Source organism: Parambassis ranga, chromosome 13, assembly GCF_900634625.1.
Source record: "Parambassis ranga chromosome 13, fParRan2.1, whole genome shotgun sequence".
NCBI lineage: Eukaryota > Metazoa > Chordata > Actinopteri > Ambassidae > Parambassis > Parambassis ranga.
This window is the reverse complement of record NC_041033.1, coordinates 19447506-19474157: the sequence shown is the minus strand read 5'-3', so window position 1 is coordinate 19474157 and position 26652 is coordinate 19447506. Positions and strand designations below refer to the sequence as shown.

General features: G+C 43.3%; 3 protein-coding genes and 1 long non-coding RNA gene across 5 annotated transcripts; 1 reads left to right on the top strand and 3 right to left on the bottom strand.

Moving 5' to 3' along the window:
• Window positions 1–327: 327 nt before the first annotated feature.
• On the bottom strand, window positions 328–4012 carry c15h3orf52 (chromosome 15 C3orf52 homolog). The gene is made up of 7 exons (XM_028420211.1): window positions 3631–4012; window positions 3323–3391; window positions 3114–3182; window positions 2882–3014; window positions 2644–2804; window positions 1291–1361; window positions 328–1198 (listed from the first exon to the last, which is right to left on the bottom strand). The coding sequence occupies exons 1-7, from the start codon at window positions 3697–3699 to the stop codon at window positions 1003–1005; spliced, it is 768 nt and encodes a 255-aa protein (XP_028276012.1). The 5' UTR covers window positions 3700–4012; the 3' UTR covers window positions 328–1002.
• Window positions 3825–5891, top strand: LOC114445256 (uncharacterized). Its single transcript, XR_003671616.1, has 3 exons — window positions 3825–3942; window positions 5512–5586; window positions 5758–5891. It is a non-coding gene; the product is annotated as an uncharacterized LOC114445256 (long non-coding RNA).
• On the bottom strand, window positions 5032–17971 carry zgc:153184 (capZ-interacting protein). 2 transcript variants are annotated; one of them, XM_028420208.1, is made up of 6 exons: window positions 17815–17971; window positions 7943–8023; window positions 7775–7846; window positions 7519–7587; window positions 6624–6854; window positions 5032–6141 (listed from the first exon to the last, which is right to left on the bottom strand). In XM_028420208.1, exons 1-6 carry the CDS (start codon window positions 17818–17820, stop codon window positions 5737–5739), a joined length of 864 nt encoding a protein of 287 aa, XP_028276009.1. In that variant the 5' UTR covers window positions 17821–17971; the 3' UTR covers window positions 5032–5736. The 2 variants fall into 2 exon arrangements, with proteins under 2 accessions (XP_028276009.1, XP_028276011.1); XM_028420210.1 differs by having other exon boundaries at window positions 7943–8020; window positions 17815–17970.
• Window positions 17972–21659: 3688 nt separating this feature from the next.
• Window positions 21660–26187, bottom strand: mlnr (motilin receptor). The gene is made up of 3 exons (XM_028419919.1): window positions 26112–26187; window positions 24576–25404; window positions 21660–21967 (listed from the first exon to the last, which is right to left on the bottom strand). The coding sequence occupies exons 2-3, from the start codon at window positions 25357–25359 to the stop codon at window positions 21660–21662; spliced, it is 1092 nt and encodes a 363-aa protein (XP_028275720.1). The 5' UTR covers window positions 25360–25404; window positions 26112–26187.
• Window positions 26188–26652: the final 465 nt, after the last annotated feature.

The window sequence follows — 26652 nt, the reverse complement described above, 5'->3', positions numbered from 1 at the left end:
TGCATGTGAGCAGACAGTTAGTTAACCATTAGTTAACATGAAAACATCCGTGGATACTCTTTGATTGTTCTCTGCAAACAGACCCACTGAAAGCCGACCAGACGCCATGAGAGGAGGCAACGGGAGACTGTAACTGTTGCATGTGAGGCTTGAACTCCCCCTACTGTTCAAATACAGCATTAACCAGAGAACAGTGACGAGGACTGTACTGTAAATAAAATGCCTTTACAGGTGATAGTCCATCAGTTTTGTTGCTTTCTATGCAAATACTTTCTAAAGGACTACAGTCAGGGTTTGTCTGCTTAAGCAAAAATGACGGCACAGATATGCAAATGGAACAAACGCTTTCATTTCCTATTCAAAAAACACACTACAAACAAAGATAGTCAGGGAATGGATATAAAACCAAAGCACAGCAGTGTTTAAAGGACCTATTTGTTAAATAGTTTATCCAAAAAGGTGCAATTCCATTCTATTGAAGTCCCGAGAAACCGGTGCCACATTCATCTTTATGGAGATATATCTGTGTAAAAAAATAATTTTATGTAAAATATATAATACTACTCCAGCAATGAGGAGTAACCTGTAAAGTAGCAGTTTGTGGTGTTGATGTAAAATGACACAAGGCATTACATAAAGCCCAACACACAGGGATCTTTGGCATAATATAACACAGCTGTTAACTCTTCACATGTAAGATACTCAAATACCCTCGCTCTGTTTTTTGTTAGCATTCTTCTGTGGTCTGAACCAAGCAGATGATCTTTTAACCTGACTACTTCTCCCCACACACACACATGACCCACAATGACTGAGATACACAGTGGATCCGAGGATGTGTGGGCATGTAGCTTCCTGTGGTTAAAACACATGTGCAGGCCTGTCATGAAGACATCACCCTGCAGCCTGACATCTACCAGTGTTTGCTAATGTGTTGAGAGAAAGCAAGACACAACAGTTTCTTAGGTCTGTCTGTGTGTGTGTGTGTGATCATTTGTCGCATCAGTGTCTTGAATACATCTGTAGGGAATCTGGATCGATGTACATCGGGCCCGACTCAGCTGACTCCTGGTCATACAGGAACTGTCTGAACACATTGAACACCATCTCCCAGCTCAGAGTGAAGTTCCTCAGCTGGCCCAGCTCCTCCTCAGGCAGGTGAAACAGCAGCGTGTAGTCAGCCATGACTGAACCGCTCCTACAGGAGGGGAAGCAGCTCAGTAACTACTCAACACACAGTAATGCTGTGAAACTAGAAGAAAACTACCACTGACTGTGATGCGGGTTTACCTGAAAGCCTGTATGTCAGCTTTGGAGAAGTATCGCCCCAGAGCAGGGGAGGATCTGTAGAGGTCGTTCAGCTGGGTGCGGCAGGTTCAAACACGCAGAAACAAAACAGTGAGAGAGAGACGTGGTTGGATAAAACCGCTCGCTCTGCATAGAGCTGCTGCCAAGATAAAGGCAACAACAGACACTTTGTTGCTTTGTGCAGGTCCTGGCTCACTGAAGCAGTTTTTCCACTTTATACTTTGACTTAATGCAGCACTCACTTTCTGTATGAGACATTACAAGCACTACAAGCTTAACCCTTATGCACTGAGAGTAATTTCTCTGTTTATTTTGGCCATAACTTTGTCTATATGTGAGCAAATTGAATCATTTTTGCTGAATAAGCTTAATTTTACATACATTTTTTGGGCCTGCAGGTAAAGGGTTAATAGGGTCATCAGGTTGTTAACTGTAAAAATCACAAATTTGACCTCCTGCCAACAGGGTAAACCACCAACAATCAAGAATGCATGATTATGTAGTGCCATGGCTGTGCAGTCAAAAAATGTGGTTATAATGGAAGTCTATGGGACAAAAATTTCCACGAACAACACGTGAGGGAGAAAAAATGAAAATCCAGTGCTGTGCAAAAAATAATAATGCATTAAAGTCGATGTTGTTACTAATGTTTGACATGACCAAGACTGTGATAAAGGTTTAAAAAAAATCCAGTCCACATTCACCTTTTCTATTAAAAATGAGCCATTTTGTGTGTTTTTTTTTTCCATTTATCGGCACCACCCCTTATGAAATTGGTGATTAAAGGGTTAAAATCCTGGGGGGAAATGATTGTTTCACTACTTTTGATCAGAACTGAAGTTAATCAAAAGGTCTATGCAAAAAAAATATGAAAACATTTTTTTATCTGAGGACGTTTTTGTCCCAAACAACATGAAAGGGTAGTGTTTGCGAACGTTGCACAAGGGTTAAATGAAGTTAGAGATTAGGAGTAAACGTACAGTGGCTGAGAGGGCTCAAAACACTGCAACAACAAATCATAAAGCTCAAAGCAGGAAACACAGTGATGCTGCAAACATCGACGAAATGTTTCCACAGGGTCCTAAAAAGTGTGTGTCCCTCAGAGCCGGCTTTAGAAGAGCAACGTGCAGGATATCTTGGAATAAAACAAGAAAATCCAGCTCAGTGTTAACAGAGGAAGATGTAAGAAAATGTCTCTTTTGCTTGTGTTGTGTTTGCAGCCCATGTGTGATCAAATTGGTGTTTATAATGTGAACATGCTGATGCTTATACTGCATTAAATGACAGTGATAGTATAAACATATGAGGGACATGACTAGAAGTAATTGGCCCAACCTTGTTCTGGAGTTCTGCAGCGAGGGCTTGTCTTTTGTTGGACGAAGGCGTGAGAAGCTCCTCTGTGAAGACGAAGTTTGGCAAACGGAAGCTGCCATTGAAATACCGAGGAACTTTAAACAGAGAAGAGTCGAACTTCTCGTCCACGTCCTCATGGATCGCTGTTAAAAGGAGAAACCGTCAAAGCTTTGTTCTGAAAGAACCCGTTCTGTGTTTTTATGTGGTGTAAGTTTTTTACCTGCACACACAAATAGTGAAAGTATAATCAGAGCAGCGATGATGAGGAGGATGATGACGATAATCATCCACAGCCTGACTCCGTGGAAGACGTTCTGGCAGAGCTCCTTCTTCACCCTGCACACAGCACCCTCCTATAGACACACAATGACATGTTTAAGAGGGGGAAACTTGGACATGAAGAAACATTAAAGTGATGCTTCCCTTAGGAAATACCCAAGAACAGTTCCTACCCTGTGACCGATGTCATTATTTCCTCTATTCCTCTGGCCGCTTGTGTGACCTCCATTCCCATTAAAGGCCTGGTGAAACACAAAAAGCTTGCCTGTCATATTCAGCCATGCAGAAACAGTGTGTGAGAATCTTCCACTTCCAGGAAAGACTGGCGATGTGTTGCTGATTAAGATACCAAAGAATCAAAACCACGGCGGTGAAAACTCACCGGCTCAGAGAGGAACTGGTCCGTCTCTGTCGCATCAGGACTCCTGTGTGCCTCAACATCTGCTGCCTCCTAGAAGATACACATGTTTTTGTTTTATGTAATTGATTAATTTAGTTTTCTATAAAAATATTTTGTAAATTGAACCCAAAGATATGAAGAATGATGTTATGACGAAAAGGAATCTCATATTAAAAAACCTATAAATAGGAGACACCTGTCTGCATCATGTACATTATGTATGTATAGAATATATCAGTTTTCTGTGTTCAATAAAAATATATATGTATATATATAAATCAATAACTTACCCGCTCATTAGAGGAAAATCTTGCTGCATCGTACTCATCTGCCCTCATTGTGTCCATTTTAATTTCCATGTTAGCTGCTTACAAACAGCAGCTGCAAACCCGGAAGTATCTGTTCGTATAAACTTTTAACGCTCATAAATCCCGCATTATGTGCGGGGCCGTAAACGTCTCAGGCTCAAAGTTCAAAAAGGCGACAACTGTAAAAAGAAAAACAAACAGCTGACTCGGCGGGTTTACATCGTCTAAGAAGCGGCACTCTGTGGAAACTTTGTTGTCCAGGTTTCCTTCCCTCTCCCAGCCGCACACAGACAGGTGAGTGTCGGTCTAAGGACAAGAGGCGGGTCCCGATAAGTCCTCAAGAAACCGGTGGGAGGAAACTTTACCGGAATGACGAGAGAATGTCACAACCCCGCATTCATTTCTTCTCAACGTCAAGATTTCTGCATTGAGTTTCTATATATTATAGAAATATTGTTAAATATAAAATAAGCCTTTAACCAGGTTAACATTCCTATTTTAAAATGAAAATTTTAAATACCTTTTTTTTGCCATCATTCAATCAAATGGACCACTGACTCGTTGCCATAGCGACGCGCCTCCTGGATAACATGTCACCTGCCTTAAAACAGATTTATTTTGTTTTGGTTGGGGAGAAAAAAAACAACATTTAGGATAAAATTCAAGGTTGAGTGTGGCCCCAACCAAGCTTTTATTTATGTATCGAGCGCCCCCATGAGGTCACATAAAGAAGTTCACATGTGTGAGTGTTTGACCAAATAAAGCTGCTTCTAGTATCTGGACACATTTTCCTGTTTGTTTACTTCCTGATAGACATAATATGATCGTCATAGACCTAATATATGTCAATAAACCCATGTATGTAGTGAATAATAACCCAATAAACACATGATCGTGATGATTGATCATTTGTTTATTGGGTTATTGATGTTCTTTGTTATTAGAAACATTAACAAAGGGTCAGTCAGTCACATGCTGGTCATCATATACCAGTAGTAGTTACTGTGTAGACATATATCTGGCCTCTTCTCTAAATGCATGGTGGCTTGTGAGCAGCTTCTCAGCAGTGGGCTCGGCCCGTTGAGAAGCTGCTGCCAGAGAAGCTCAGGTAAAATTGGATAAACACCATTATTAAAGCGATTCAGGTACAATTCTGAAGTTTTGCTCTGTGAATAACAGCTCATCACTGTGTGTGAGCCGACAACAGCCATGTAAAGGTTCAAAATCAAAAACAAATCAAAGCCATGGCAGAGAATTTTGTGACTCCATGAACCGATGCCATGTGTGCAGTCTGGCCTACATTAACAGGTTCAACAAAGCTGTAATCCAGAGCACGCTACACACACCGACAAGCCTGAGAAGAGGTCTAATATGGGCACCAACTCACCTGTGTGGGTTTTTTATTTGCTGCATCACCGGTTACATTCAGCATTTTTCTGAATAAACAACCCAAACATTTGATTAACAACATATAACATGGAGGATTCCGTTACATAAGAAGGAAGCTGTTTATTTTTTTCAGAACATTTCTGTCCATCACCTCTGAGGCCCTGAGCTCTGTGACGCTGCTGTTATGTAGCAAACAAAATTCAGTCAGAGAATACATCCAAAGAAAACTAATAAAAGTGTATAATTCCAAAGTAAAGGTGATTTTTGGTACGTTACCAAAAACATTTATATATCTTCTAACATATATATTTATATAAGGAAAGTCTACTCATGTCTCTGAACCCAGCAGTCAGCACTTTTTCAAAGTTGTGACAGAGGTGCACACTTATTGTCTCTGTCAAAATGAATGAATGAAACGTCTCGTTGCCATGGATACAGTACATCAACTGTGATACTTTTTGTCTCCATTTGAAGGATCAGCTGCTTCTTGTGACTCTCCAGTGTTTAGAGACCGCCAGGAGAGGGCGACAGAGGGCTTTAAAAGAGCAGGTAACTTTAAAACAGGTGAACCCTTAATGAGGAGTTCCTTTTTTTAAATCAAAGCACTGAATAACTTATTCTTATATATATATGTATATATATATATATATATATATATTTGTTCTTATCAGAAACATTCACAGTTCCCATCCTGTCATCTCATCCTCGTTGTTCCTGCAGAGGCAGCTCCTCCTGCCCCTCTTCCCCCTGAACGTCAGCAGGTTCTGAAGGCTCCGGGTCCTCTTCCAAAGCCTCGGCACCGGGGCCTCGTTCTCCCTCCTCCTCTGGATCCTCCCTGTTGTCTGGGTCACTCTGTGCTACCTTAGTATCCTCTGTCTTATCGCAGTCCTCATCCTTGTTTTCATCTTTTTTTAAACCGCCCAGCTGCTCGTTTTCAGCTTCCTCCGTCGGGCTGTCCAACACCCGGTCCTTGTCCCCGTTTTCTTTTGGGCTGTACAGTTCACATGGGCTCAGACTGCTGCCAAAGGCTCCCGCCTCCTCTCCAGCTGACCTCCTGTGCTGCCTCGTTGGCGGACGCCTCTTGAATGATAGTCGTGCACGAGTCTGTGAAAGAATGGGAAAAAGGAATGAAGAGAGTTCAGATACAAATTTTAAAATTTTAATTCATGGCAACAAAAATGTGACTTTATATTGATTTTGTGTCATCTCCAGGTCTCATCAACGTATGCGTGCGAGCACTAAACAAATATATCCAGAGACTAACTAGGCTAAGGGGATTACACCTTCAATCCCCCATGCAGCAGCACACATCTTGCTTCAGCTTATCCGAGGCCTGCTTAAACAGAAGATGCAGAACACCTGCCGAGAGGCAAGTGTGTGTGGACGAGGAGCGAGTGCCAGGCTGTGACGTCACTGCTCACTCAGCGAATAGCGTGAGAAACACTTAGAGTGCTGTTAATGTGACAGCAGCTCACTCTTTGCCACATAGTGACGCAGAACTCACATGAACATGAGACTGGAATAATGTGATTTAGAGTGTGATTTGGGCCCTCTAAACATCAACCTGTTCAGCGCGATATATTCACCTTGTTGAAGCTCGGCAGCGGGTTTCCTTCAGGGGGGCTCTCGAAGCCGACAGGATCCTCCTCTTCGCTGGACTGACGTGAGGGTCGCAGTGTGGGGCTAAGAGGGGTCAGCGGGCTGCGGGGCGAGGTGGGCGACAACGGCGCTGGCACCGGCGCCGGCGCCGGCTGCAGCTTCACCTCAGGACTCTTGGGTGAAGGCAGCAGAGCGGTGGGGGACAGAGCAAGGTTGGCCTGCAAGAGGTGTGAAAGGAGAGGAAGATCTTGAAGCTTACAGACACTATAATCTCAAGTACAATGTGTTCTAATAAAACTAAATACTAATCAACATAACATTGTTTAAAGTCTCAGAGAGAGTTCACATTATTCCAAAATAAGAGTGAACTATACATTTTTAATCACACAGGGATATTCGTCATTGAAAACATCATTTAAAATCTATATAATCTCTAGGTCAACACACAGGTGTAAGTTTCCTTTTACACCCTGAACATAAAACTCAGATTTAACTCTGCTAACCCCTGCTACAATCCAGATTCCTACCTGCACTGGGGAGAAGAGGAAGAGGGAGAATCGGCAGCCCTTTTGTCCCATGGCTGCCCACCGTGCGAACTGCTAACTAAAGAAACTAGAGTGGCGAGTTAGAGCCTCAGCAGAGCCTCTGTGGCCCATCATCCCATTAGCTCATTAATCTGAGCCGATTGTGGCATCAAGGACAAGCTCCTCCTCCTCCTCCTCTCTCTCTTCCTCTGCATGGGAGCAGAGTACCGGTAGGTACCACTCTGGACTCAACACTAGGGGGCAGTATTGCTTTAACTACACCCTCACACTTGTCTGACCTTGTGCTGTAATAACACATTGTTTCCACATTTCTCTCACAAAGTATTCAAACACCAACCTGCAGCTTCTCAAAGATGGCCGAGTTCTTCATCTTGATTTTAGAGGGGGTCGGGGGGGCTGTGGATTTCTGCCAGAGAGGACAATCATAAGACACAGGTGTCATGTGAACTCTCAAAATGTAAAACATTAAATATGATGTTTTTATGGTTTTAAAATAAGAATCTTTGTGTTCTGTTCTGGCCACTTCCTGTAAAAACTCAAGCAGCCAAAATGTAGCACGTGGGTCAGTGAAGAGAAAAAAAGAAAACACTCACATCTGACTCTTCATTATTATCAGACTGATTGTGCAACTTCAGGGAAGATGGAGGTTTTCTTCGAAATGGCAGCTACGAATGACAGAAAGGGGGAGTGCTCAGTAAAATCTAATCACAACCATCTTCTATGATTTCACCAGCAAATTGCAGAGTCACAAATAAAAGCACCTCATCATTTGGAGCCGGTAGAATATGACCTTTGAACCTTCCGGCCAGCTCAGCCACAGACGGCTTGGATGGAGAGTCCTTCTGAAAAACATTCAATAAAAACACCTTAAATATGCTTAATATAACAGCGATGCTCATATATAGATTAGCTTGAACAAGGGCAGATGTCACAGGTTAGTTATTCTTACATAAAAATCACTGAAATGTTCACATTACAAAGGATGTCGTTAATTCATATGTGTCCATCTTAAAGAGTGAACTGTCACACAGGTTTATATCCAATGTAGGACCACATCTTGACTCAAGTCTGATTTAAAAATCAGGATTGAAAGATTTCTTCATCAGATTTGTGTGACCTTAAACAAATCTCAGGTCACTTCACTTCCTGGTAGTCTGAGAGTTGCCATAGTCTCAATAGAATGCCGTGTGTCTTCACATTCCTCTCATAGGTGGACACTTCTGTCTGTTTACAGTAGTCTCTGCACATCTTGAGTGACATGTGTAAGTGGTAAGTGGTTCTTCAATGTGGACACATTTACGTCCACACTACTAAACATGGCTGTGTGAGGTCATCCAAATGTGCTCTGTGCGAGCCCATGCATCTTGTGTGCACTCATACTGTACTTGGAGCTTGTGACTGAGTGCATTTATTGTCACTAGTTTGTCATCTTTAAAGTCTTAAAACATCTCTTTGTTGCAAACATCATCTTTCAGTACTTTATTTTTAAAAAAGGCGAGGCCTTCTTCTCTTGTTGACATTGATTATGATGGTATGTCTGACCCCTCCTTGATATTGATTGGTTGGTGAGAGAGAGATGTCGAGCAACCAACACACATGTGAAACATGTGAAACCACTCCAGAAGATTCAGTCAGAATTTGACTTGCTAGATGAGTCAAATGAGCTGAAAGTCGTTGAACAAAGAGCGATTTTCTGCAGCTGAAAATGTTTCACTTCCTCGAGGAAATGCAGACAGGTTGAGAAACACAGCATGGAGGGTGAAAACACTTCCCCAGCATGTGTCGTTCGGTGGAGGAACTCATCTCCTCTACTCGTAAAGAGCACAGGAAGCTCTGCTCACAGCTGGTCTCCATCACGCCGCGGCCTGGGACAGGAGGGACCTGTCCTTGCAGCTTCGCACTCTTATCACTTTCAGCCTCTCTCCCACTTATTCCCAAAGCTGGCTGGCTGAACGTCCCTCCTCCGCAGAGCGCCTTTGATGACCGGTAACACTCCACATATCAGCTGCAGGATAAGTGATAAGTGGACTGATGGCGTCAGACTGGAATTTAAGGCCTTGAACACAACACTTCAGTTTTGCCCTGTTTTTCCAGGTTCTATGCTCATGTTGGACTCGAGCTGATCTCATTGATGATTTGGATTGTAGCCCCTGTTTGTGGGGCCCTTCCCTGTCTCCTTCTGGCTTCCATACCACGTCTCATTTCCAGCCTATGTTTATTGACCACTAAAAAGCTCTCGCCTCCCCTCACAGCTGCCAGTTCTGTCACATTTCCTGGGTGTGCACTCTCAGTCCCCCCACCCCTATCTGGCCTATGAAAATACGTATCTCCCAGGCTTCACAGATATACACATTCCATGTTTTAATCACACGCCCCTCTCTCTCTCCCTCTCGTTCTCAACATGACCTCACCACCTTTCTCGCTCCACCCAGCAACAGTTCAGGCTCTGCATCCTAATCCACCCGCCCCCCGACCCCTTTTCCTGAGCTCTCTTTTCTCATACATGATAAATAATAATTACCAGGGGGGACCACCCACCCGCCCCCACTCCATTATTTTGTAACCTCTAATTGTTTAACTCTTTCCTGTCCTTCGAAAACAAACGCCTCCTTCGGAGCACAAGTCACAACAGCGCAGGCGAAGGAAGCGAGGCCGTCTTTGTTTGGGTCTCTGCTCAGAAAAATCAAGGCTTCACTTTTTCCTGTTACACAGACCATATTTAAATGCAAATAACATCCACTAATACATCTTAAACTTTCAGATGCTGACCTCTGCACTTAATATTTTGACCATTTTCGCTCACAGAAATGAAGGTTACGGCTACATGAACATTTCCAAGGGGCTCCAGCTGTGTTAACTATTCAACATATTTTCAAAGAAGTCATTTAAGATCCATTAACATTCCTCCACAGCGAGCCCTTATCTTTAATGAACTTCTTCATGCAGAATGAAAATAAATGAAAAAAGCCTGCGCACACCATGAGCACAGTACATGAGGTGACAGATGAGGTTCTGCTCATGGTAAAATGCCTAAAGAATGTCTTATCAAAACACACACGGCTACTTTAAAAGTGCACTCCTGCACATGTTGTAGGAGTCAGAACAGAACAATGTGCAATAGCTAGATGTTGTATAAATGGAGCCATGAAGTAACCACAACCTGCGGCACCTCAGCTGGTCAAGCAGGGGTTCTCTGTTAAGGTCTAGGAAGAATAAGCCTTAAATCGTTTGCATGATTTTAATGGTGTGACCGCTTTGAGTGCCATCTCAGCTTCATGTAAACAGAACATCTGTATTAGAATATTCAAAAAAACGACACCGAAATTGCTTAATATTTGAAAAATTATAATTTTTTTGAAAAAAACTTGAAGTTGACCCGGAATGTCCTCTGTGAGATGAACATTTTGATAGTTGAATGGCTGAAATCGGTCAATGTATGCTGAAGATACGCGCCAAAAAACATACGTAAGACTAAAAAAGAAGAAGAAGTGCCTAGCAACGGCAATCAAACTATTGTTCTTCACCCTCTTTCTTCTTCTTCTTTATAATTTGTGCTTTTAATGTAGTCGTGTGCTGAACATGTATGAAAGCTACGCACTGTCCTCGCTCTTTTTTAATTCCACCTTATATTTTGCCATCATAGGATAAATTTAGAATTTATTAGATCATTTTAATCCCATCAACCATTTGAATTAAAAGTCTCAAAAGGAATTCACAAATACATATCAGTGTATCATGCTACAAGTTTCTGGGAAAATGTGCAGCTTTAGGGCACTGTGCTGCAGAGGAGGACCGGTCTTTGCGTTGAATCCCAGCCGTCTGAGTAGTCTGAGGATCCAAGCTAAGAAAATCTTCTGTGACACATCCACACTGTCTTTAATATAGATTTTGCTTCAACCCTAAGCAGTTATGACATCTGTTTTTTCATAATGGTGCATTGAGTCTGACAGTGTATGTAAGAGCGAGTCTAAATGAGCCGTTTCCAGGGAAGTCAGAGTTCAGAAATAGCTTCGACCCAGGCCCGTTTTTTTTTTTTTAAACTACAATCACATGGCTGAGGCTCTGCCTTAAGAAGCTTTTTTCATCGTTTCCTTGTTTAGACATGCTCAGTTGCTCTGTATGCTGGATTACAGTATGTTTCAGATGTGGTCTTGCATATCCAGGGAAACTCTCTCTCTCATAGGGGAGCTAAAGGGGTTACTGGGCAGAGCTGCCTGCACAGCTCCGGGGGCTTTTTCCCAGGCAAGAGCCCCAGAAATAGTTTGAGCTGCTATCTCCTGCAGGGAAACATAGTTTCCCACTCTTCCACAGAGCGTGGGGTCCCAGCTGGGTTAACATGTGCACTGCTGATAACCAACTCTAGGCCTTGTATGGTTCAATGACATCCAGCCACATGTCTTCAATCAAAGCTGCAACACGCTGTAAGCATAAACTTCTGAACAACTTCTACAAACGTAACAATATCAGAAACTTAAAGCCTCCATAATTACTCCATGGCATCATATTTACAGACCTTAAGCCTTCACCCTGATGCCTCCACCTCTAGCTTAACTTCATTTATGAGTAATATAAATGTGTCTAGGGTAAAAACATAAGTAAGCTCCACCTCTGTATTCACCCACACATCACAACAGCTGTCAAACCAGGCACATCCAGCCCAACACAAATGCACCTAAAAGCCATGAAAGTACTCTAATATCAGCAACAATCCAACTAAAAAGCCTTTAATAATTTTTACTGAGCCAAAATAAAGACATCATCAGGAAAGTCTCCAAATTAGCGGCCATGTTGCTTTGGTTTAAAATAGACAGTGTAAGGGTTTGTCCAATCAGACGCAAGCAGGAGGAGTTTGTGAGCGGACTGTAAAGGATGATGGGCCCTGGGACCTTAGTGTTTGAAATCACTCACTTCCTACTCCCCACATGGGGAGTTCAATGTAGGGCAGCATATAGTGAACTCATTGTGAAAGCATTTTTGGACATTTCAGACTCTACCTCCGTCATTTTCTGTCTCCGTTAATGACGTCATTGCTGTCGCAAATTAAACGAGCCGATCTCGGCCGGCTAAACAAACTACATTGTTAGCAATAATAATGTGCCGTTATAGCCCAATAAACGTTTTATGGCAAATTATTTATAAAGCAAACACAGCCGGTCATGCTACATTCTGAAAACATCATTATATTTATAAGACAGGTGACGTAACATCCGTTCCCGTTCTTTTTGCCGGTCCGAGCAATGCATGATGGTACATGTTGCTAATTGTAGTGAGCATCGGATGGACACTACTTTGCAATGCACTAGGCATTGTGGGATACATTGAGGGCCCTATATGGGGTCTATGAATTCGGACAGCACTACAAAATGGTGGAGGCACTATACAGGGCCATATGTAGTGATTAGGGGGTGATTTCGGACACGGCCTCTGTAGTTTTCACTTCCCTCCACTGACCTGAGAAATAATAATATCTGGAATTATAACAGAAATGAAAACAGACCGAGTGTCTGTGTAGCACCCGATAAAGTGTTACATCATGCTAATGCTACGATAAAGTAATCCTGCTCTTTATACAAGCCTTAGATAACAAGAAATATACTGTAAAACAGTGAATGCTGAGTGATCTGTGTGGAGAAGAAGTAAAGGTTAATCCCACCGGCTGCAGACGAAGACACGAGGTTTACTGTATGACCAGCAGGAGAACACAGAGACAAACAGATCACACACAAAGCCTGTGATTGTCTGTTCCTGTGATGCCCGTTTCCACCAGGAAGCACATGATATTACTTCGAGTCAAACCTCACATACACCAGCAGCAGCAGGCAGACAGCGATGCGCCGTGTAATCTATCACAGAGCTGATAACGACGCTGTCAGCTGAGGCTCTTTAACCCTTCATTCAATCTGTATAAGCTCAGAAACAGTGAGGATAAATGCAGCTCACAGCTGTTCACTGAAATCTTGTTCAATAAGTTCAGTGAGGGTTTGGCTTCAGTTTGAGTCTGCAGTCAGCAGCATGTTCTGCTGCCGGGAGGGAAATCTCCACAGCGAGCTGCTCCTCTCTGCCGACACTTGTTAAGTGGTCAGACAGGAACTTTTCTGGCTCGCTGCTTTTCCAGGAAAACATGATGTGTATTTGGACCAGACCTCATCTGAATATCTCACTTTTCCACTGCCCTCACTGGCACTGCCCTTGTGTGTGTTTTCTAACATACTCTGTGTGTGTGTGTGTGTGTTTTCTAATATACTGCGTGTGTGTGTGGTCATCTGATGCTGCCTCAAGGGAAAAGGGAGGGGGGTGCAGATGAAGAAGAGGTGAACTGTAGACTGGAGAAACAAACAGGAAACAAAAAAAGAGACACAAAGATTAAAAAGTATATTTCTTATTTAAGGCCTCATGAGATGCTCAGATGATGTTTAACTGCAGTTTTGCTGTGATATATTTCAATGAAATAACATAGCAGCGTGTTTAATATCATTTTTGATTTGTTGAAAGCCAAAACTAAGAAATAAAAGTTGTCAGAAGACAAATGTAAACAGCTCACAGGGGAGATTACATCCTCAAATGTTTAAACTTGGATGTGGTGTTCTGGTTTTCTCAACCACTCTGATCCACACTGACACACACACACACACAACTTCATGACGAAAACCATCTGGACGGCGGATCAGATGGCTCACAGACAGACAGACGTGGGATGACTTCATCCAGCCAAGCCCTGCACTTCACTGTGGAGTGCCACAAGGTTTGGAATCCACTCGTGCATCGCTGCAATACTTGAACATTCTGCTGTCTGGCAGTGACAGCAGCTCTCCCTCACTTCATGCTACAAATCCTGGAGATGCAGCCATTGCACTTCCAGTTCTCTCGCATATGACTCCACATGTGTAGTAGGCCATTGACCGTATACACAGGACAGGACGGCTCTGCTCTATGTACAAAAATCTCGCTTACATGTGCTGCCATGACAGAGTCTGTGCAGTTCTGCCCAAAAACCCACACACCTGTTCAGCTAGCAACCAGGAAGAAGTGTCTCCCTCAGTCAACAACACTTATTTTTCTCCCATTTCCTTTGTTTTCTATATTTTCAAAATGCCTTTTGTTCACACTTCCACAGCGTGCAGCAGTTTTTTTTGTGTTTGCACTCTTTTCTGCCAAAAAAGGAGAGAGCAGGGCAGCATGCCAAAACCAGATGACAGTGGGTGAGGAGGCGCAGGCGGGTGAACCGTTTCTGCAGGGAGACCTCTGAGCAACTCAACTCAAGTTTCCACTTCCTCTGTCTGGTTTGCTGTTCTCAAAATCCTTCTGCATGTTTTCAGACATTACACTGACAGAACCTGAAAATATTTGACAATCTGCAGATGCCCTAAAAACTGGCTCACACCAAAACCTCTAAGAGCCAGCAGCGTGTCCTCCTATACTGGACCAGCGTCCTCCTCACTATCTGCTCTGTGGGTCCCGTCACACCTTCTCTATCTCTCTGCCCCACACACACTGAAACTACCAGCCCCAGTCCCTGATAGCACACTGGAGTCTGAGGGCCTACCAGGCCAGCAAACAACAACAACAACGTCTAAGACAATAACAACAAGCACTTTGCAATAAAAAGCAGCTAATGGATTGTGAAGCGTTTGATTTCCTCCAGAGCGCCAAGCTGCCCCAAAACTATTTGGAAACAAAGGTGGACGTGTACAGTCAGGAAACAAACCTGAGATCTTTCAGACTGACCTCAGTGAACATCACACAGTCTTTAAGGCCATCTTGGATTGGATTAATCCATCTATAATTTCGACATACAAACATGGAGTTCGGTGGAGATCGACTCACTTTTAGCCAGCCTCTAGTGGCCATTTGGGGAACTGCAGCTGTGGGACCTGCCTTGCCTCCATTTTTCTGCACTAGAAGTTGCTGCTTGGTTTATAAACCATAATTTGCTTCAAGTACCAAGAGAAATGTGAACTTTAGGAGTGATTTTAGAGAGAACAGGAAGTAAGAAAAACAAATAGCTAACAGCATATTCGGCTGCTTGACTACAGGCTACTAGGCTACTAGGCTGATGTTTTATAAAGCATCAGCCTATTGTTCTCATCTACCACCTAAACACGTTTACAAAGCCTCATTTCTTCGTCTTCTTATCTTTTTGTATCACATCAGTGCTGCTCACAGGTTCACACAGCCACCCCGTGTCCTCATCTGAGTTGATGTGAACATGAAGTACAAATTACATCAGATAAGAAGGTGTCAGCAGTTAATACTGTGATATTTACCATTTGTTACAGTCATCACCAGGGAAACCAAACATGCTGCGAAAGAAAATGAAGATTCTACAGAGGAATGATGTCGCAATGACATCCTACTGGATACTGTTCATGTGGTTAAATTATATATGAGCTAGAAAATATGCTTACAGCAGACATATCATAACAGGAAGTGTCAAAGTCACATGAGATGCTGGTGGTTTGTCGCTTTGTGTTTATCTTATCCACACTGAGGAGAGGCCCCAGTTTCTTTTCTTTCCTCTGAGCTTCACAGTTTGTTAGGTGTGTGTGTGTGTTGTACATGTAGTGGTACTAGTAATGCTGTGACACTGTTTAAATGACACACTGATGTGCATCAGGAGGAGGAGGAAAAACTAGCTCATTAGCAGACGTCTGGCTGGTACTGACTGAGCTCTGTGTCTCCTAACTTTACTATGGATTACATAATAAATGTGCATGCCACATGCTTGGCAAGGCAATCCCAAATACTCACTCCTCCAGCTGTGGTGTTGTTTTTCCATCAAAGGAAAACCACCACCTCCTCAGGTGCACGCGCGCACACACACACACAACTTTACAGTGTGTGTATTTAGCAGCTTTCCCTTCCAACATGGGAAACACAAACGTTAAGAATTTCCATGTGTTTGTCTTAAAGCTTGCCTGAGGCACAAATGTGAAGTCATCAAATAAGTGTGTGTGTGTGACTTTACAAGACAGCTTCACACTAGCGTACAGGTGTGTGACAGGGACAGATTTCAAAACAGAAACATTCCATCATCAGACACAAGAATCATAACTGTCAGAATGGGGACTGAAGCAGCAGCTTGCTTCTTCTGGTGTCACCGACTCACAAGACAATCCGTCTTTCCAGGCTTTAAAGGTAGGGTAGGAGATTTCATTCTGGTGCACTTTTTGTTAAATTAGTGTAACTTCTCTTCACAATCCGATAGCAACCCATTAGTTTGGCAGTTTCGCTTTCAAACGAAGAATATGAATCATCTGTGGAAGCTATAAAACACTAAAAACATCAGCCAATCCTCCGGGTGGACCCTGCGTGGAGGATTGGCTGGTTGTCACTCTCTTCCAGGTCTGCACGCACCAGAGAGGTACGTGCATGATGGCCGAAGTCACAGACTGGTTGGGAGGCGTGGCTTCGGGGTGAGCACCGAGAGAAAGGGGCGTGTGTTTACTTTCAAAATCTGACTCTCACTGAGTTTTCAAAATCTCCTACCCTACCTTTAACACATCATCACATACAATTCTGGCTGATGTGCAAGCTTTCATTTTTACTCACGGTTTGCTTCATCATCAACACAACCTGTTTAGGTTGAGACTAAAATCAGGTTTGGGATTAAAATAACTGAAATGATTCAATCTGCAACAAGCTTTTCCACCATTTTCTTGGCTACTATAGCAACAAGTCCCATCTCACCTAGGTGTAAAAGCACTATACTCATATGACCAACGGAGGGTGGCAGATATGTAAACACTGGTCAGCCTCAAAGACCGACCATTACTGTCATTTTGTGGCCAGATAACAGAATACTGTGCGGAGCTGCTGGCAGCTAGAAGCATGTTCCGGGAGTGATTGACAGACTGATCATCCAATCAAGTATCAATTGAAGATTCCTGCTCTTTCTAAATGAATTACTGAAATTTCTAACAACACCTTGGTCTGTTCATTTTTTACCAAGACACAGAAGCATCACGTAAGCAGCAAGGTTACATTAAAAACAAAACTTTCACACAGCAATCCCCTCATCTCTAAGTCAGTTATGTGTTCCAGATTTTGGGGGAATTCCAGCCGCTTTTTACACCATTACACAAGCAGCAGAAACAGAACATCTGAAGCTGAGGGGTGCTTGAACGCCCCTCACGTGCTGCTGTGGAGGGGAAAATGGGTGTTTCTCTTCCTATGTGCCACATTAAATAACTTGTGGATGATGCTAAAAAGGGAGCAAAAGGGAGGAGGAGGCCAGAAACCTGCAGGAAAAAAACACATGTATGGAAAAGAAGCTTTTCTTTTTTAGTGAGTGAACAAGTCCAAATCCCTCCACACATCTATCTTGGTGCACACACAGCTTGCCATCCACCAGCTCCACTTCCTTCCTCTGCACTGAGTGCCTTCTTGTCACCAGCTCACTTTGACACCTCAGATCACCTCACATCAGATATCACGTGTACATGAAGATCACAAATCAGCAACACTTGTTTGTTGAACTGTGACACAAACAAGCCTCAGAAAACAACAAGTCCTCACTGAGCTGATGATGTAATGCTCTCAGTTCAACCACACCACAGCCACACGTTAATGGTAAAAATATATGATGTAAGTGCGCGCTGCAGCCGAGCAGTGTCCACGCGTGTTTTTTTTTTACCTCCATCCTGGGAAATGTGCCAGAGTTCGTCCCCTCCTGAGATCTTTTCCTCCTCCTCCTCCTGGTTTTCGGCCTGTTGGAGCAAACTGTGAGGACACAGCGAGAAGCTCTGTGTTTATATCTGGAGCCAAATCACCCTCACGGAGAAAGAGGAGGAGCGCACAACTTTTACGCACGTTTGGCTCCAGTGGTGCGTCAAGTTAGACCAGAAAAAAAACACAACTTCTCTTTCAGACTTTCACAATAAAAGCCCCATGACTGGGGCTTATGAGGCGTGGCTGGTGGCTGAACACTTCAATCATTGCACACAGACAGAGACAACACATCCACATGAGTGGTGAAAGAAAATGCTGGCAACATTTTGGAAAGTTTGAACCAGCGTGTGCACAGTGTAGCAGCGGACCCATGCTAAATCTGACTTGTGGATAAATAAAGAAACATCTCTGGCTCCCCTTTTACACCATAAATGTGCATAATAAAGCTTCATTTGTGCCTGGACAACATCTCAGATCAGCATGTTGTTCTTAGCGTGCAGCCGGTGTCAAAAAACATCAAAATGTCTCCTCCAAACTCTGACATCACATGTCCTGGAATATTTTATTGTATTTTAGTTTATTGCATTTGACATTTATATTTGCTGCATAGCTATGACAAAATTTATATATATATATATATATATATATATATATATATATATATATATATATATATATATATATATATATATAAAAATATTCCTGTCCTCCCATGTTTGTGCATTTGTACGCTTTTATTTTGAAGGCAGTGTTCTCTCACAGCTGGTGTTTCTCTGTCTGCTTTTGGCCCAGCTATATGTGAAGGGTTCAACTACTGCACAGAAAAATCTGTTGGTGTTTGACTTTTTGTAGGTTTTTTCATCCTAGAACAGTATATAATGATAACATATTAAACTTCCTGCATAATCACTAAAACTTAATTAAATTTAAAGTGCAAAATATGACAGATTTAAAGACAGGAGGTCAAAGGTCACAACAGCCTTGAAATTCAATTTGAAATTCATACATCCTCACCTGGAACTACTTTATCATGTGCAAGAACACTGCAAGAATTTGCTCCCACTGTTGCACATTTGTCATGCTATCTCCTCTTTTCCCCGTGCACCGACTCTTTCTGCTCCCGTCTGAGTCAAATCCAGCTAAATGTCTAAACATCAGCTGTTTTTCAGCTGATGTTTCGTTCTCCTCGTGTTTTCATGTAAGGATGAAAGACCTGGATGTCACGGCAAGAGAGAGAGGAGAGTCACTGAAGTGGTTTGTGGTGTGGAAATGTAGAGAGAAACCGTCTAATGGATTGTCTCACTAATGACACACCACACAACTGCAGGAGAAGCAGATTCTCCAGCTGGTGTAGTGGCCACACAAAATTCCTCACATTATCGTAAAGGCACAGTCACAGAGGATGGAAATATCCATGCTGATATATTCTCCTGAGTCTTCACACACACACACAAAGGAACCTCAAGTGTTTCTTTTTCACGTTCACAACATGACCCTGTTTGATGGAGTTTGTCTGAATGTTAAACATGTCTCCCTGCACTAAAGTAGGCTTTAATTATCCTCGAAATTGCAGGAAACTCTCCCAATTTAGAGAAATAAAGTGTATTGACTCTTCTGTATTTAAAACGACTCATTAAACAATGAGAACCGTGCGCTGAAAGCTTCAGAAAATGAGGTGATCTGTATAAATTAAGCTTGTTATCACTGCCGTTAAAGTGCTGTGGTGGTGTGAAGAAGGCAGAGACGCAGCCGTTGTCTCACTGCCGCCCAGCTGTGACGACATGAGGTGACACTGGCACAGGAACACGGCTGCAACTAGGTGATTTACACAAACAGTTTACCCCTAAATACTGCAGGTGTTCTCCACATTCCCATTAAATCTGCTTTCATTTTGTTACAGATGATCGACCTCACAGTCAGCGGAGTGAGCCCGGCAGTGAGAGGAACCAGCAGGAAAGACAGTGAACCCCCCCGCAGACAGACCTACAGACCCGTCCCTCCTGTATAACCCCCCGTCTTATCACAGTTTCCTGCAGCCACATGGAGCCAAACAGGAAGTGAATAGGCTCATGTGTTGCTGATAATTTGTGGAAATGGGCTGAAAACAGGGAAGCTGAGATAAAAGATTCTTAAAGGAAAAATGTAAAAAGAGAAGTGTTTATCTTAAACAGCAACATCTGACCCATCTAAAGGAAATGGAATCATTTGTCTGCTGTCTCTCTGCATCAGCATCATACTCTGGCTCCCTCTTCTGGTGGAGAGAATCATTGCAGTTAAAAGATGTCCACCTAATTTACCAGCAGAATAGAGATCAATATGATCAGAATAGGTACAGTACAGCTATACCACCTCTTGCTTCAGATTCTGTATCATTCAGTGTTCATCTTGTTGTCAAGAGTATGATGAAAACATCAATGCACCAAAGAGTTTTAGAAATACCTTTATTCCCTGGATATAGATCTAATCCAGACAAGACATTTAATGAGGCAGTTATTCAAATAATGGACATATTTTTTATGTATTATCAGCTTTAAACGTTCTAATTTCCAGTTATACAATAACACGCCTCAGGATAGACAGATATGTCTAGGGTCTTATTTTAACAGTATGTCTAAATGATCACCTCTGCAGGTGTATTACAGACGGTCTTGTGCACTGAAAAGTTGAGTTAAAAGGAACAAACTGTGTGTTTCCAAGGCTGAATGATGGTAGTCGGTGAGAATAGAAGATGTTGACAACTCTGGACAAACCGCTTGCAGGCGCTCTCTTCATTATCAGCCATGAAAAATAACAATCAGAGGAGCCGTGCTGCTTGTTGATCTTTCCCCAGGTGATGGCAGGATGGTCTGCGGGATATATGTAAGCTTCCCTCTGCCGAGGAGACGAATGGGCTCGTCAGGAGGTGTCAGGAGGATGAGTCAGCCCAGAGCGACTCTGTCTCTTTGTATTTGAGCACACCAAGGTCCGATGATTCATGGGTAAAAAAAAAAAAAAAAAATCACGACGGTTCCTTTTAAAAGAACAAGATGTATGATAGACAGCACCTGGAAAATAGTCGGCTAATTTAAGTTTATTTGAGTGCATGAGGTTCAAAATGCAAAACGTCAAATAAGAAGAATGGTGGAATGTGTTAAGATGCAAGAAGAAGAAGCGATAAAAGCAATGAGCTCACTTTTTCCCACTCAGAGCAGACGTTACTTTGAATACAGTGATGCAGGCTGCCAGTGTAAATCTAACTCAGAGCCCATTTAATATAATTGCCATGTCAGATTACATGTGACGGCCGGCACGTACACAGGCAAAAAAAAAAAACCTCAGGACACAGGTGGCCTGTTGATCACACACACACACAAGTGGCCCATTTTCATACTAATCTGCTTTTATTCTCCCTCCACACACACACACACAGACACTAATAGGTTTACTTGTTTTCCTTGATTCATGACAACACACACTAACATTATGATAACAATTTCTCACCACACAAATTGAATCTTATAACAACACCATTAAAAATTACAGTTTCACATGCGGCGAGCATCATCTGTCATTTAACAACGAGCACATTAAACTGTGGATGGATGATGATGGTGACGAGCGAGCACAACATGCAGCAGCACACAATATGGAGGTGAGACAGGGAAACTGCGAACCTACAGCAGCAGCAGGGCGTCGTGTCTGTTTGTCAGTGAGAAAAAATACATCAGATTTAGGTGCAAGATGTGCCTCTCTACACGTCAGCAAGTGTCCTCAGAGTAGTAGGAGGAAGCCTCTTCAGTGAAACATGAGGTCTGCCATGTGTTGTTTGTCTCAGACTCCTGTCAGGCCCTCGTTCAGCGTGGTGATGTGGTTGATGACGCACAGCTGCCTCTGCCCACGGTGGGCCTGTCGGGGACGCCGGTGCAGCAGGAAGAGGCGCCTGGCGGCAGCTCTGTACTTCTGTGACATGAGGTTGTAGACGACAGGGTTGATGGAGGCACTGAGGTAGCAGAGCACCATGGAGGCCATGTTGAAGTTCTGGCTCAGCATGGCCGTTTCGTAATCGTCCACCTGGGCAAAGAGGTTGCGGCCGATGTGGTAGGGCAGCCAGCAGATGATGAAGGCCAAGACCACCACCACTGAGGAGGAAGAGGAGAAGAAGGAGGGAGTAAGAAGTCAATGACACAGATACTGTTTTACTAGACAAAAGAAACACAATCCATCCTAACAGACTTCAAGCGGTGCATTTATGAGAGGAACGAATTACCAGCAGCTGGGGGTGTGTTTTAGAAAGTCACTGTGCCTGGTCAAGAGTACACACATAGGTTAGGGACATAAGTATGTATTATAAAAATGGGCAAACGCATCTTTGCAGCACTTTACTTGTGTGTCTGTTAGTGAAGCCTTTTTGAAGTTTGGTGTGGTGGCAGCGCCTGCGTCTGCCTGAAGCTGGATTTAACAGGGTCCTGCAGGGTGAAGCTGTGCACACTGTGCCACTCACATCCCCAGATATGCTGTGACACATCACAGCAATGCAGCATCACAGCTATGATCAGCTTTGTCTGGCAGAATTGTATTTCCTGTTTCTTCACTGCTGCTGTTTGAAACAAACATGGACAAAAGAGATCAAACCTGTTTTTCATAAAGATGTTCATTTCTGAGGTAAATCTGGCTGTATTACCAGCAGATCAGTGAGCTTGCCATTAGAGGAACTGCAGCTTTTGGCACATACACAGTTACTTTATTGCACAAATATCCAGAACTGTTCCTTTATAAGTGCATCTACAGCTCCTTCAGCCAAACACACATACTAGTTGACAAGGTAGACATGTTGTCATATATTTGTCTGACTGTTTGTACTTGATGGATTCTTTTTTTTTAATCAGCAGCTGGCTCTGTTCTTTTCTGATTGTAGCATTGAAACACTAAAGATTTGTTTGTTGTTCAGAGACCAGTGAGAAAACACCGACGGATGAATGTGTGCTCGTGTTGGCCTCATTTATATCGAGAAGCTGATTAAGAAAATTGGTTCAGAGTGTGATATATAGAGTCTGTGTTCACCTTTGACATGTATTATTGACCAGCAGCAATTACAGGGACATCAAAAGAACTCCTCCTGACACACATACACACACACCCACATACACACACACCCTTCTTGTGTGCCCTGAAGTGACTGTAGCTTGTAATTGGCTCCAACGATGAAGTCCCAGTTTTGCAATATGGACATATAAGCAAGCCAATTACAGCGAGCATGCAGCAGAAAGGTGCCACAAAGCTGACAGGACAGAGCCAGAAATGTGCGTGAGCAGTGACATCATCACCGAGTCACTGATATTGATCGATAATCAGTGTGCACTGTGACAGTGATGTCTGGCCTGTCTCTGCCAAGGTATTTGTGTTTAATCAATAGGTTGATGATTTTCATTGATCATGCAGCCACTGATTGATATGTGTGACACCAGCACATTAAAATACATTTTTTTAATTAAAGCTGATGGATGCCGGCCATCAACAGCAATCCAATTTAGGACATCGACAAATGTGAAGACAAACAGCGGCGTGTTTGATGTGACGAGCTCTGTGCAGAAATGCGAACAGATGCTTAAGGATTTGTTGGTTAATACGAGTCGGCCTGGTCACCATTAAAAAAAACAGGGTTTCCTGCACAATATACCAGAGCTGCAAATTAAGCCAATCAGCAATGTGCAGCAGCAGGACATGACGAGTGTCAGACAAACCAGAACAATTAACCAGCTGATATCAACCACGGCACACACACAGCACCAGCTTTGTCTTCATTAAAGCCGCAGTGATGGAAGTAAAACACCAACAGAGAAGATGAGCTCAAATCCCAGACTATTGTCTGTTTTCTGACAATAGTCAGAAAACAGACAAAAGAGCTTTACACACGGTCACTGCTGAATTTAAACAGATGTGACTGTAAAAACTGTAAAATGTCTCTTAATCTGAACGTTTTAGAGTTTAACATGAATAAATAAATATAACTGATGTACCACAGATGCACTATGACACCTTCTTGTATTCCTGGGGTCCAAAATTGCTGCAGGATTACCAGGGCTATGAATCACCAAATGGATTATGAACACTATGAAGTTTATGGTAATCCAGGGCTATGAGCTCCAGATTACCGAGAGCGCATAGTTCCACTTGAAGCTCCTGCTGGATTACACAGCTACAAATATCAATATCCCATGTGATACAAGACAATGAAGATCCCTGGTACTTCAGGGCTACAAACTTTACTCTTAATACAAATTTCCAGCTGGATTACCAGGAATACAAGGCTCCAGCTAGAGGCAGAGCTACATAGTTCCCTGGTAATCCAGAGCTACAGAAATGCAGATAGGTTGTTCCTTAGCACAGCAGGGAGCAACAAACTTTCAGCTGGATTTCAGGGCTTCAAAACTGCCCGGTACTCCTGGGCTACACAGCTCTAGGTGGATTAGGGCCACCAAGATCCAGCAGCATTACCAGATTTACAAAGCACCAGGTGTATACCCAGGGCTTTGAAGTTCCCTGGTACTGCAGGACAACAAAACTCCACTGGGATTACCAGAGATGCAAAGTTCCGAGGTACACCAGCGTGATGAATCTCCAGCTGGATTGACAGGGTTATAAAGATCTCCCTGTGTTATATATAAAGTCCCCTGGTAATCTGGGGCTGCAAAGATCCACCTAGATTAGTAGTACAAAGTTCCATCTAAACAATTTTGCATCACTTACCCAGGATCTTCACAGTTTGCCTGTGCGACCTCTCTCGAGCCAGCGCGCAGGGGCCTTGGAGGTCATTTTTGCTTTTCCACAACTTGCACCCGATGGAGCCGTAAAGGAGGATGAGGCAGAGCATCGGGCAGAAAAAGTAGGTGGTGGACACCCAGAGCATTATGTGCAGCTGTCCAGAGCTGATGGCGTAGCTCGTGTGCTTACACTGCCCCATGTTGTGGTCTGGATGTGTGTCATTGTCATACTCCACCCCAACCAGGAAGATCATAGGAGCAGCGGAGACCAGTGCAAACCCCCACAGGGCGAGGATGATGTACTGCACCCTGCGTCTGGTCACCACCACTTTGCTCCTGAGGGGGAAGCTGATGGCCAGGTAGCGCTCGATGCTCAAAGCCGTGATGTGAAGGATGGTGGCAGAGGTGCAGCCTTCAAAGATGTAGTGATAGAAACGGCACACCGCCTCCCCAAAGAGCCAGGGCACGTACTTCCAGAGGCGGTACAGGTCGAAGGGCAGGCAGAGGAAGATAATGAGGTCCGACACCGCCATGCTGGACAGGTAGAGGTTGGTGGTGGTTTTCATGTCTTTGAAGTGCTGGATGATGAGGATGGTCATGGTGTTTCCCGTCACCCCGACGATGAAGATAAGAATGCAGATGACGGTGATGGGGATGAGGGTGGAGGTGGGGAACAGGGAGCCCTCGTAATGGTGGTCGTCTGCGTTGTACTGGTCCATGGCCTCTGCTCCACCGGCATGAAGGTCCACCTGGGGTCTGGCCCAGGGCATGCCAGCCAGCCACAGTGAGGTGGGAAACAAGCCCTCAGTGAGCAGCTGAGAGAGGAAGCAAGGGAGAAAAAACCTGCTTAACATCACAGCTGGCAAAAGGTTCACACAGTGGTTGAACATTTACATCTTTCCTGTGGCCTGCAGGGTGTTTTGGTTTGCTGTCGAGTTTTATCAGCTGTAGATATTCAGACCTTCCTCCAATATAACTAAATCCAACTTAATCTACTTACTGTCACTTTACAGCTGGAATGAAACAGTGATTTGTTATCATAGTAACCAAGGTCTACACTACGATTTTGACCACCATTTTTTTCACCATTGACCACCATTACTTAACCATTGACCACCATTTAGTGCTCTGACTAAATACGCAGTAGTCACATGTTAAATGTGGAGGAGGTTCTATGTTACAGAAATGCATGAATGAAGCTTTAACCACAGAGAGAAGAAGAGGAAAAACAAAACTTTAAACAGCAAAAATAGTTCTGAGACTTTTTTTAAGCCTGGTGTCAAGTGAGAAATCTACAGCAAATATCCTGCAGCTCACAACAAAGCAGCCCACAGTAGATCAACATTTGATCCCTTTAGATTAATCTCATCTAAATTCTGAGCCAGGTTATGTCACACTACATTTCTTTAAAGCAAAAATATCTCACATTTATAAAGATAAAACTCTTAATGATTAATGATGCAATGTCTTAAAAAATGCTAAAAAAATATAAAACACAACCACTTAAAGTGAAAAAACTTACCTTCAAAACAGCTGAAGTTTAAAACTTTTTGGTCCCTGTCTTGTGTGTTGACGGCGAGCAGCAGCAGCAGCAGCAGCAGCAGCAGCAGGATCACACGAAGTGGCAGAGCCGGTTCTGATGCTCAGCTGAGCTTTCAGTGAAAGAAAGGAGCACCTCCTCCTCCAGAGCACCCTGAGGAGTCAGGGAGGTGGTCTGCTGTGTGTGTGTGTGTGTGTGTGTGTGAGAGAGAGAGTAATCTTCATAATCAAATGATGACAGAACAAATGATGGTAAAAAGCAAAAGATGGAAGGAGCCACCTGAGGGAACCCCCTCCACCATCACTGCTCCTCGTCTGAGGGAGCAAACAGACTGAGGATCATTCTAATCTGAGCTGAGTGTAAACACACAACAACATATAATTATTAATGCTTCAATCAGCGGAGTGTGTTTACCAAACTGTCTGCAAGGAATCATTGAAAAATGAGCAGTGTTTGCTCAACTGTCCAGCATCTCTCCTCTCCTCCTCCTCCTCCTCCTCTTCCTCACCTCAGGCCTGATATA